At 46.6% G+C, this 12,362-nt stretch overlaps 1 protein-coding gene across 1 annotated transcript in view; it reads right to left on the reverse strand.

The window, feature by feature from the left end:
* The window catches only part of WNT3A (Wnt family member 3A), a 120,488-nt gene extending 115,758 nt beyond the window's left edge, over positions 1 to 4,730 (reverse strand). Inside the window, exon 1 of the mRNA XM_077809532.1 lies at positions 4,660 to 4,730. Coding sequence (XP_077665658.1) covers positions 4,660 to 4,730 — 71 coding nt within the window. The remainder of the gene's footprint in view (positions 1 to 4,659) is intronic.
* Between the last annotated feature and the right edge of the window lie 7,632 nt (positions 4,731 to 12,362).

Raw genomic sequence — 12,362 nt, forward strand, 5'->3', positions numbered from 1 at the left:
AAATACATAACAATAATTATTACTTATAATGTTAGTAGAAATACTCACTGCCTCTTCCATCTCCCTACACAGCCCCTTGAAAAAAGGGCAGGGAGCTTCTGTAGCATCCTGGCAAAGTATTTGTTTGATGGCTCGGCCACTAGAGGACAAAAGCCTCCTCCTCCTGCTAGCTAATGGAGTGTCTCTTTTAGCTCAAGTAGTAGAGTTCTGTGCTGTGTTGTGAAACACAAGGGAAAGCTCCCAGGGATCTTAGTGGGAACAGGATCAGGCCCTCAGTAAGGATCAGATCTCAGTTACACCCGTGTAAATCCAGAATAACATCACCAAAATCAATGTACGCTAGGAAACTGACCTATCTCTAGCAACCGTGGTCAGCATCTAGTCTGCCAGGGCTAAAAACAGTTGAGCTGGTCCTATAGACAGAAAGAACTGTTTTTACCTGCCTCCATCTCAGGGTCTCAGGACATCGCTAATAAAAGACATCTGAGACACCCATTGGTGTAAAGAAAAAGGTCACTTCATTTCTTTCTAGGATGTATTTTAGGAACTTGCCATCACTTTAAAATCCCAACATTAGCCCCAGGGGAAATAGTTGCATCTTATTTAAAAAAAAAAAAATAAAGAAAAAAGATATAAGATATTTCAGGATCTAATCTGGCCTCACTGGGAAAATGTTTGGAGGAAAAATAAGAAAGAAACTCACCTTTACCATCATTCTTGGTCAGTTACATGCATTTGTTAGAAATATATTTGGGCTGGTTTTTTTTTTTTTTTCCATCTAACTTCTCTGCGCTTGAGCAGAAGTTACACACACCTCAACTTGCATTAATGTTTCATTTCCATACAGGGCTAAAATACGATGGTGATCCATTTAAGAGACTAGATAGATAGATTATGCTTTCTTGGTGTATTGAAACCACCGCCCCCAACACAGACACAATACACAACACACACACACAGAGTATGGGTCCGGCTAGCTTACCCCACAGAGGAGACTAAGCAACCAAAGCTTATAAAGAGAATGTCCTTCCCAAGTCCCTGCCTGCCTTTTCTGGTTGAGAAGTTTGCCTAGAAGCCCAATGCAATGGAAATGTCCTGGAGCTAAATGCATTAGGGCCGTTTACGTGTTAGACAGAGGCCGGCATTATGCCAGTTGTTTGATGGTGGGGACAGAAGGGGAATATGCATGACACATTGCTCATCTCGGCTGCAAGTTTCTAACTAGCTACAGGCTGCTTTAGGGGGTGATATACAAATGGGGGGGGGGGGAGGAACAGAGGCAACGAGCTGTTTGTTTCCTTCTTACTCAGACTAAGCAAGTTTGGACCTCCCAAAATAAGAGTGTTTGGAATTGCCAGATCACAATACAGGTTTGTTTTTGTTTTTTTTTTGGTTTTTGGTTTTTTGTTTTTTTTTTGGGGGGGGGACTTGAATAAAGAGCGGATTTCGAGTCTCCTTCTGAAGTGCAATCTTCAATCCCACTGCAGATTTGGTGGTTTGTATACGAATCCTTATCAGGAAAACCAAAGAACGACACACCCACACCTCCCCGCACACCAGACTCCGGGTTTTTTCTCCCCTACCCCCTCTAATGTGACTTGGGCTTGTGCTTTCCCACTGAAAGGACCCGGGGCACCCAATGCCTGCGCCTTCCTCTTCAGCCAAACGAGGGGCGTCTAATCTCGCCTGGGAATAAACCCGGGGAGGATTTAGGCCGCTAAAATCACAACAACAAAAAGACCCCCACCCCCACCCCCAATCAACATGGCCTTTGCAATTCCATGCCCCGGAGGTGTCTCGCCCTGTTTGGAAAGGAGATGCCAACAATGCTGCTTTGCATCAGCTCTCACGCCGCTTCCTGGTGCGTGTTTTAAAACACACCCACCCCCGCCCCCACACCAGGGAACAACACCTGATGCCCTAACAGCCTTGCACGGGTGCTGCTCCGACCCCTTCTGCCCTAACTCCCGGCCGACACAGGAGAGAGAAGAGCCTCCTTCCCCTGTATTTTCGCAAAGCGGGGGTCCCATCGCCTTCTCCTGCGTGTTGCATCGCATGGAAATAAACTCAACAGTGGTCGGGTCACGATTCTCACTCTAACTTTGGCTGCAACTGATTTGATCTTCCCGGACTTTCATGGGGGGGAAGGTAGATACCCCCCCTCCTCCTCTTTTCCCTGGGACAGGTGACAAGGGAATATTTATGTTGGTATCGGTGGAATGCATTTCCTTCTCCAATCAGGAATGTAGCAGAGAGTTTCTAATTATAAGTTCTATGGAGGCTGTGAATAAAAGATCGCTTTTTAATGATTCCTGTCCAGGTGTTCAGTTTGCTTGTCTTATCAGGAACACATTTGCATTTTATTACCCTTCTCCCATTCAAGCGAATTCCCTGCTTCAGACATACCTGAAATAGTTGGGGTTTCTGCCTTCAACACCCCTTCCTCTCCACATATCTACACAGAGCGAGAACAGATCCAGGTATGCTACCAATATCGATTCCCGCAGTTCCCTGCGCCCTCCTTTCTTCTCCTAAACCTCGATCGCCTATCAAATAAAGACCTCGATTGCCGCATGCAAATTTTACATCAGCATGTTCGAGTGGATGGGCAGAAATATACCCGGGAAGCATATTTTGTTCGGGAATTGATCAGATCAGACGTCATGATAACATCGTTGGGCTAGACTGGAGCATGTTACTGAAAATTCTCTCTGCGCGCGCGCATCCACAGGGTGTGTGATTTTGATCACCCCCGCCCCCCAGGTGTAGCTGTACACTACCTGCCTTCCCTACACACGCAGGCAAACATTGACACAGCCCGGAGATTGCACCACATTCCTGCTGGGGGAACTTCACTGGGGCACTTATGGGTCCAGTGAAATCAGCTGGTATTTGCAGCACCTCACTAGGGTTCCTCAGCATTTCTGCAGACCCGTGCCTTGCTAAAGGCTCCCTTGTATTTGTTTCCTGCGCCTTGCTCAGGAACCGCTTCCAAAGCAGGACCTTTCTCTGTGAGGGTTTCCCTCATTCCAGTTACCTAAACTTAGTAATTACAGTAGATCTGCAGCTACATGCCTTCCTCAGCACCCCTTACTTTCATGTGCTTTTGTGGTCGAAGCGCTAAAATGATCTCTTAAAGGGATAGGGTGCAACATTCAACCGGCCTCTCAGGACAACACTCTGTGTGTTTCATCAGGTCTCAGTGAATTAATGCCCTGAATCGATCTGAGCCGGGGTGGGGGGAATAAAGAACTGCAACAGTATTTACAAGTTACACAAGGAAAACCCTATCCTAGGCATCTTGCTTTTGGAGGGGAAAAATCTGTCCTTCCTTTCTCACACCTGCTCTCCCTTGGCCGCGGTGTGTTTTCCTCGCCGCAGCTGGGCTGTGAGAAGCAGTGAAGTTGCCGGGGGGGCATTAATACGGTTAGATGAGACACCACCCCCATCCCCTTGGATTACAAGGCTGGTCACTGGAGACGAATGTATCTTTCGTGCATCTTGTCTATTTCGCCTCCCTCTCGACAGCAATTGTGAGTTCCAGAGCAACAGAGAGGGAAAAAGCCGAATTCAGGCGAAGATCTGTTCCCAACAACTTTATTAGGAATGCGCCTCTTCGGCTTTGTCTCCCCCACCCCATGTTATCAATCATATGTTTTGACGTGAAAAGGGGAGCCGATAGGTATAAACTCGCCCCAGATTCAGAGGGAAACGAAGTGGTTATTTCCACATTGCAGAATGGAAGCCGCTGGTACTGAGTGGGGGGAGCTTTGCTTTTTCCCGAATGGTGTTATTTGGGTTTCAAGGAGCAGAGCACCACAACCAACGTCTATCTGGGTGTTCTCACCCCCGGTTTACTGTCTGCTCTTCCAGTGGAGCCAAGGTGGCATCCCCCAGCCTCGCTGCCCTAGAGAGTATATAACCCGTAGGGCCCGATTCTGCTCTGATTTTCTCTGGACCCATTAAGATTTAGCCCCTAAGTTAAGTTCCGAATCTGGCCCATCACTTCCAAGTTTCCAGAAGCTTTGGGAACAGCATCTTACCCCTCCACCGCCAAATCCCATAATACACAATATAATCTATATAATATAAAAGTCTATATTGAGAAATCTGCCCCAGTCCTTGCTTTAACCAATTCTCTATCTTTTCTTTACATAACTAGTCCAGGTTGTTCAATCCTGTCTCACCTACTTCTTGTTTGTTTGATTTTTTTTTTAATATTCCTTAAAGCAAGGGGGAAATGTTTTCATCCTTCACCCCCCTTTCCTTCCACCTGACTAGCTCAAAATCACCTTGAAATACTCATGTCAACTTGTATCATTATCTCTTTAATTCAGCCAGTGCCTTTTGTTCTTCGCAGGAGAGGATCAAAGCCCTTTTAAAAAAATAACTTTCGATCTCTCTCCTTCTCCCTCTCTTTTACAGCAGCATGACGCGAGACCAGGTATAACCCAGTCATAATAAACAAAGCGAATGTCTAAATAAACTAGGTGAAATACGGATTCTAAAAAAAACTTTCCTGGGTTGGAACAATTCCACTTCTTTAGCTAAGGGGCAACGAATAGAGAATTTCAAGGCATCATAAAAAGCAGGAGTTGCAGAAAAGCGGGGGGGGGGAATCCTTTTAAATTAAAAAAGAACAAGAAGAATCAAACTTACCACCAGATTGGGTAACTTGACATAGCTCGACTCAGCCCACAAAGAAACAGGAAATATCCAAAACAGCCCATCGCCAAAAGTTGATGAAAAGTTTGGGGGTATTTTTTTTTTTTAAATTCAACCAGAGTTGCCAACGCTTGCCTTTCTTCTGCTTTACGATGATTGTTTGAATAAAAAGAAAAAACAAATCAAATCGAATGAACTCAGCCCAACCAGGTAAATAATCCTCTCTCTTCCTTCCCCAACTCCTCTCGAGAAAAAAAAAAAAAATCCCAGAGAGGTAAAAAACTCTTCTCTCAGCCAAGACACTGAAGGCAAATATTAAAAAAAAAAAAAAAAGAAAAAGAAAAAGAAAAAAAAGTTTGAAGTCGCTCTCTGTAGAAGGACCCAATCAGCACTTATTGCCAAAGGGAGAATTCTGGGTGCTTCTGCTTGCTCTGTCAATCAGGAGCGGGAAGGCAGGAATGAGCTAATTGCAAGGAGATAGTGTTTTAATACTCATTAGGGGCATGTTGGCCCACAAGCCAGAGATAAAATGTAGTTTTTAAAAGGGGGAAGGAAGATTTAGGGGGTTTAAATAGACGTGGGGGGGGGACCCCTGTGGATTAGGGTAGCTATAACAACCTGCCCGGATTTCACTCCCTGGGTAGAAGCTACTAAAATGCAAAAACACATACATCTGTGAGGTTATTTTTGGGGGCGTGTGTTTGTTTGTTTGTTTTTACTTGCTCTGTCTGTCTTTTTTTTTTTTTTTACCCTCTTATCTTCATCATCAATCTGCTTTTCCTCGCCTGAGACGTTTGAACGAACTTTTGAGAAACTTTCCTTTTGCATGAAAAGAGAGAGAGAGGATTTCCACAGGCACGCACTCCCCTTTCCCACCACCCCAGAGCTCCACTGCAGACCTCGGCTCAAACATCAACCCCCTCATGCAACCCTTCATATGGATCCCCACAATGATTTAAAAGATTCGCAAGTCAATTTCGCCAGCACGTGGCTTCAGACGACTTCATCCATCAGATCAACCCCAAACGAGGATTAATAAACGATCTAGTTTGTTTAATTGTAGCTTGCGACACTTTCTGTCATGGGGGCGGGGGACAGGGTGTATGGAAACGGAATGAAACCAACTCTTTTTGCTGCAGCAGGAATTTAACAAATGAATTCTGGAGCTGCCAGACATGGGAAAAGGTGGCCAGATTTCTTTGCTGTTTTGGAACATATTGTTGAAAAACAACTGTATCTGAGACAACGTGTCAGATATCCGGCTACCCCGGGCTGGTTTGGGATCTTGCAGTGGGGGACGTGGGTGGGACCGGAGTGGAGAAATGCAACCAGATGGTTTTTTTTTTTTTTTTAATGCGGAATAATAACCATTACTTAGATATTACATGGGCATTTCCTGTTTGTTAGCAAAGAGAGAGGTAAAGATAACATTGAAAGAGAGGCTTGACTCGCAGTTTCTCAGTCGCTGAGGAAAGATACAATCAAGCTCAGATTTTTATTTCACGATTGTATTGGAGGAGGGTGTGGACCGTGAGTTGGTTTAAACCAAACTTTAATTTTCCTTTTTATCCAGGATTGCAGATACATTCCCCCCGCTACAGACACCCAGTCTAAGGGGGAAAATAGCAATTTATTTTTTTAAAATATATCGAAGCAATCCGGATGAAACTAAACCTGAAACGTACCGCATTCTGGGGTGTCTGTAATGAGCCTGATCCTGGCCCCTGGAAATGGGCAAGGATCGGGTTTTTATTGGGGGTGGGGGGAAAGAGAAGGATCTTTGTTCCCACCCTGCCAAGAAATGAGAAGAGGTGAGCGGAAATCGAGGCTATATGGCCAATTTTGCTGGCACTCATCACGCTCTTGCAGCCCAACGGGATTCGATGCTGTTTCCTTCCAGAGCAGGAACCGATGCTCGGTCGGCCTGATGCTGCAGTGGTGTTGTATTGTATTGTGTTGTATTGTATTAATAACCCCCCCCCCCCTCAATCTCGCCTCCTCGGAGGGCTCCGGAGCCAAAGAGGCTGCGGGAGAAAAGGAATAGCATTGCACAAGGTGGGACTAGAAAGAAAGGAGAGAGAGTTGGAGGGGAGGGGGTGAACCCCCCCCCACCCATCTTAAGGACTTTCCCTGCGTCTTAGCGAAAATCCCACCCAATGACAGCCTTGCGGGAAAGACCCGAGCGCTGAGGCGTTCAAAGGAGGGGATTTCTCTGGCTTTTCCAGGGGAATTGCTCACCGTGCAGACTCGGAGGGACACACGCCTCCCCCTCGTGCCCCAAACGCCTGGAGATCTCTCCAAGCGACAGCCGCTTTCTGCCTCCCAGCGCTGGAAGGGGATGGCTGGGGGGGGGGGGGGGTCTCTTAGCAAATCGCTCCCGAGGCCCATTCGTTTGTTTCTTAGAGGGCTTTAAACGTAGGCCCCACCGCCTTGGAGCTATGACCAGGGAAGCACCAGAATCGACCTGAAGATACAAATTCAGCCGCTTTTTAGGGAGGATGGAGACAGCCCAGCCCAGTCCCGGGCCCAATAAATACGTACAATAGCCAAGAAGTGGATCCTGTTTCTTTACCAGGCAGCTGCGGCTTATTTTTACAGCCCTGCTATTCATTCCTACGCCAGGTCTTTTTCATTGCACCCGGGGTGGCGTGGCGCTGTCGTCTCCTTCAAATAATCATATCAGGCCAGGAAGTTTGGGAAGGAATTTGGCCACTCTTAGAGTGTCCTTTGTAAGGGCTTGATCCAAGGAGCGAAGCTTTCCTGACCTAGTTACAGACAAACGCTTGGGCAGGTGCTAGCGGCCACACCCCAACCTGCAGAGGGGCAATGGCTTCCCCCACCTGGAGTGATTTGCATTCCCGCAGGATGCCTTGTCCCAGGCCCACCAGAACGGGTATTATTTTCCAAGATGCTTTGATGATCATTAGCTATGCATAAACCAGCTAATGGAAAATACTATCCATACCTACCTTTGGCAATAGTGGTTAGGGTTATTAATAATGCGGCCGGGGATTGGTTATAGCTAATTAACATTAGCCTGGCTGACACAGCAGTCTTTCTAGGACCTGATTCTGTGGCCGATTGCATAGCTTCCACTGGCTTCGCTGACTTAGGATCATTTGTATCAAGGTAAATTGCTGCATTTTCTGCCCATCTTTGGTCCTCTCTTAGGGCCCAGTCCTGCTAATCTTTACTCAGGTTGTGTTTAGCCCCACTGATTTCCAGGGAACTACGTCCTGCAATGGGGCCACCACAAGGAGTAAATGTAGGTAGGATCGGGCCCCTAGTTGCTGTAATTTGCAGTGTCGGGGAGAATGTGGGCTGTGGTTAAAATACAGGAGGCAGGAACCAGATTCCCAGCTGGTGTAAATCAGGCATTGAAGTCAATGGAGCGACACCGATTTGCACCAGTTGAGGATCTGGCCGGACAGCCTTCCTTTTGCGACCTTGAGGAAGTCATTTATGGGCCGGATCTTGCACCCCTGAAGGCACTGCCAGTTTTGCTACGGACTTCAGTGGGAGCAGGAGTAGGCCCTGAACGGCTCACTGCCTCAGTTTCTCCTCTCTGTAAAACGAGAACATAAATATTTACCTGCCTTCCAGGGCATGCTGCAAGAATTAGTTCCTTAGTGTTTGAAATCTTCTGATGAAAGATACAGTGGTCACTGGAGCCTTGGTCAGGAGGAGGTGGTGGTGGAAACGGAGGCCATGAACCAGCCTGGATAGCCAAGGGGTCAGGTAGTCAGTGTAACTACCAGATGCGAGCTCCAAGCCTGTTCATTCAGATATTAAAATCTGTGGGCACCACTTCCACTGGTAAGGGGAGAACAGAACTTAGGAGCTGGACCCCACTTTGAGTGACAGGGAATTTCCACCAGAGCCAAGATGGGCTGTACTGTAGCCGAAAAGGCTCCACTTTTGCTGCAAGGAACTAAAGAACCGTGGGCACAGGGGCAAGAGAAGAGCAATGTGGGGCTGCCAAGAAGACAGCCTGATAGGAAGGCAGGCAGCCTGACCCACTAACCAGCTGCCACATGGGTGAGAAACATCTTGCTGCATCACTTCTCTTGCCCTCCTTTGCCCCCAAACCCAGCCCCTCCCTGGAGAGCATTTGTTACAACTGTGGCTAGGATGGCAGAAGCAAGAATGTCATTAAGAGCAGAGCCTGCGGCAGAGGAAAGGGGCAGCTCTGGGTGTGTGTGTGTGTGTGTACACTATACTGAGGGGTCTAAACAGCATCTAAAAATGGCTTTTTTCCCAACACATGCTGTCCTTTATGAGAAGGACTCTGAGTAAATCAAGGGTACTTTGCCTTTCAACAGCACCCTCCAGCCAAGAGCTCAGAGCACATTGTGAGCATTAACTTTATCCTCACAACAACAGCAAGGATCCATGCTGGAGCTGGCTCCAAGAGACCTGGGTTCCATCCCTGAGTCAGCCATTGAGCTGCTGTGTGATGCCAGGCAAGTGACTTCACCTCTGTTTGCCCTCCTACATTAGGTCTTGGTTGTTCTTTGGGGCAAGGGCTGACTCTTGTTTTGCATTTGTACAGTGCTTAGATCCCAGTCTTGGCTGGGGCCTAGGTGCTACAGTAACATAATTAATAGGTTAATAAGTAGCATTCTCCCCATTGTACAGATGGGAAAATGAAGGCAGGGAACAGTTAAGTGACTGGACCGCAATGCAAATCGATGGTAGATCTGCAAATCAAAGCCACAACTCTTGCTACCCATGCCAGCACCTCCTCCACCAGCTTGCTATGATCAGCTGGATTTATGTATAAGCCTGTCCTGTAGTGAGGAAGTGGAGGCTGGGAAAGTTGCCATTGGTGCTGGAAAGGGTTTTTCAACACACACGTAATATAATCAGCCGGGTTCTTAAAGTATGTGCTATCAAATGTAAGATTCTGCTGGTAGAACTTAATAGCCCAGTGCGCACACTCAGGGCTAGATCCTCAGCAGCGTAAGCGTGCATAGCTCTGTTGACTTCCATTGAGTTGCATGTATTGCCACCAGCCAAGCAGCTGGCCAGGGAGTTCTTAGGTAAATGGCTTGAATTGTGTAAGATTATTCGATGTCACTGCCAGCTGGGATGTTGGAAAATTTCAGTGCTGCTGATCTCCCTCCACCATATTTACAGAAAAATAACTGAAAGGCAACACCATGGCCTTCTAGGGGCGAGCACTACTGAGGGGAAATTCAGTATGGTGAACTGCCAAGAGTTTCTGAGATGATGTCACCTCAAGGCGGAAGAGTTTGGGACCACAGGGGACTGGTATGGGCCTGGCCTTTTGATCACATGGAACTATGGGTCCAGAAAGCCATCATTTTGAGACATGCACTTCCCCCCATGCAAAGTGCCAGACCCTCTATTTCCCTGCAGATCATCTCACTCATAAGGCCAAGGGGACAGTTTGCATGGAGCTCCAGTTCTGCAGTTCTTGCATGGAAGGGCCACTGTTATCTTGCAGGGGTGGGGGAGTGGAAGAAGAAGGATTATAAACTTCTCTCTCACATCTTCCATGCTCACCAGCCGTACTTGCCTGGCACTTGTATTTGGCATCCCAAGGAGATGCTATGGCCCAGATCAACAAAGTAAAAAGGCAGTGGAGAAAGGCAGGATATGCGAGTGGCTAGCACCCCAGATTGTGAGTCTGGTGGGTTTTATTCCTGGCTCTGCCACTGACCTGTTGTGTGACCCTGGGCATGTCCCCTCTTTGCCAACTGGAATCAGCAACCCACTTGCTTGCTGTTGTGTGTAGGAGAGGCAGGACTCTACCTGGTGTAACTTTGGCTCCCCTAGTGGTGCAGCAAGAAAACACAGTGGGAAGGAAACAAACGGTACAGAAAGTGAACGGTCCGTATAGTCCCACGTAGGGTTCCCTGTTTCATGGTCACACACCTGATAAGGACTAAGAAGAATCGGTGGCTCCAGAGATGGCGAGAGCCTTCACATTTGCGGCTGGGTCACAGGGGGTCCTGAGGATGTTTGCTTGCTAAGCGAGTTTACAAAGCTTTGCAGGATTGCACCCCCCAAATAGTTATTCCCCAGCACTGATCAAACGAAATACAATTAAAGGGCCTGCCCTGGGGAAGTCACTGGATGGCGATTTTCATTAACAAATGGAATAAAAACCAATCTTGTTTCCCCTAAGCCTGTTTTAAAGATGAATGATCCACGTTATTGCCACACAAAAATACATGGTTCAGTGACACTGGTCCCAATTCTGCTCTCATTTTCAGTGGTGTAAAGGGATATTCAATGATTCCATCCGTGAAAGTGTAGAAATCTGTTTTTTTTCGTACGTGATGGTATCATCAAAAAGGGTTTTGCTCCTTCACAAATGGACTGAATAATTAAAGAAAATGAATTTCTCCCAGGCACCGAAGGACCAATCTTGCATTCTTTGCAAATTCAAAATTCTAGATTGCCTGGGGAGTTGAACCTGCAGAAAGGCTGAAGGATCTGACCAATGGGGCTCAATCCTGAGCACTCTGGCTCCAGTCCAGCAAAACTCATGCTTAGGAGTCCGACACCTGGGAATGCAAATACCAACATGTTGTGTATTTGAACGGGTATAGATTCTTCAGGCCTGACTCAGGCAAATAGACGCCACAGGAAGTTTTGCCCAAGGAAAGAATGCAAGACCAAGCTCAAAGGTCATTGTCGAGGGCCTGATCCTGCTCTTACATACACGAGTAGCTACTCATGGGTCTAGTCCAGTTGATTTCAATGGGACCTTTCATGAGGCTACAATTACTTTATGTGCACGAGTATGCACAGTCTCAGTCTCTAAGGATATGACCATACTGAGATATAAAAACCCCAGCACACAGTCTCAAAGTCCAGGCCAGCTGACTGGGGCTTGCAGAGCCCGAGCGTCTACACTGCAATCTTACAGCATTGCAGCCCAAGCTCTGTGAGTCAGCTGACCCAGGCCAGCGGCGGCCATCTTTTATCAGTGTGGACGTACCCTAAGAACTGAGCCTGTATGACATCTCTTTAAGCAGAGCTACAGACAGCTATTCTCTCCAATGCAAATGTTTCTGTGTCAAGGGTTTCCTCTCTTAGGCCCCGATCCTACAAACTCGTAGTGCTTATTACAGCGAGCATTGCGCAAGAAATCAATAGCACTGATGCCCAGTATATACGAAGTTTCAGGATTGGGGCATCAGGCAAGATTTTGCTGAAGTCAGTGAGTATTCCCCCTTAAATCCAGCCTGAGGACTACAGGCAGGGCTGCCAGCCCTCCAGGATAGTCCTGGAGTGTCCAGGAATTAAAAGGTTAATCTTTTAATTAAATTAAATTAATTAAAAATTATGTCATGTGATGAAACCTCCAGGAATATATCCAACCAAAACTGGCAACCCTAAATACAAGATCTGGCTCTTAATTTTTCCTTGTACTTTTAGTAAGCATAATTTTGGGTGACACTTTGGGAAAAAACAAAGACAAGACCAGGGTGTTTTATATGAAATGGAGACTTCCTTATGAAATCAACAAACCCAAGAAACTCTAGAGGTTCTAAACAATTCCTATTATATGCCACAAACTTTTCAAAAAGAAAAGCTTGCCATATTTGGTCTTAAACTGACAACAATGGATTAAAAAAATAAAAACCCCTTTGGTTCAGAATTTTGTCCTTTTTATGAATTCAACTCAAAATATTATTTCCTTAGAACCAAAGTGACATTTA

The sequence above is a fragment of the Eretmochelys imbricata genome, chromosome 2 (genome assembly GCF_965152235.1).
Source record: "Eretmochelys imbricata isolate rEreImb1 chromosome 2, rEreImb1.hap1, whole genome shotgun sequence".
Lineage (NCBI taxonomy): Eukaryota > Metazoa > Chordata > Testudines > Cheloniidae > Eretmochelys > Eretmochelys imbricata.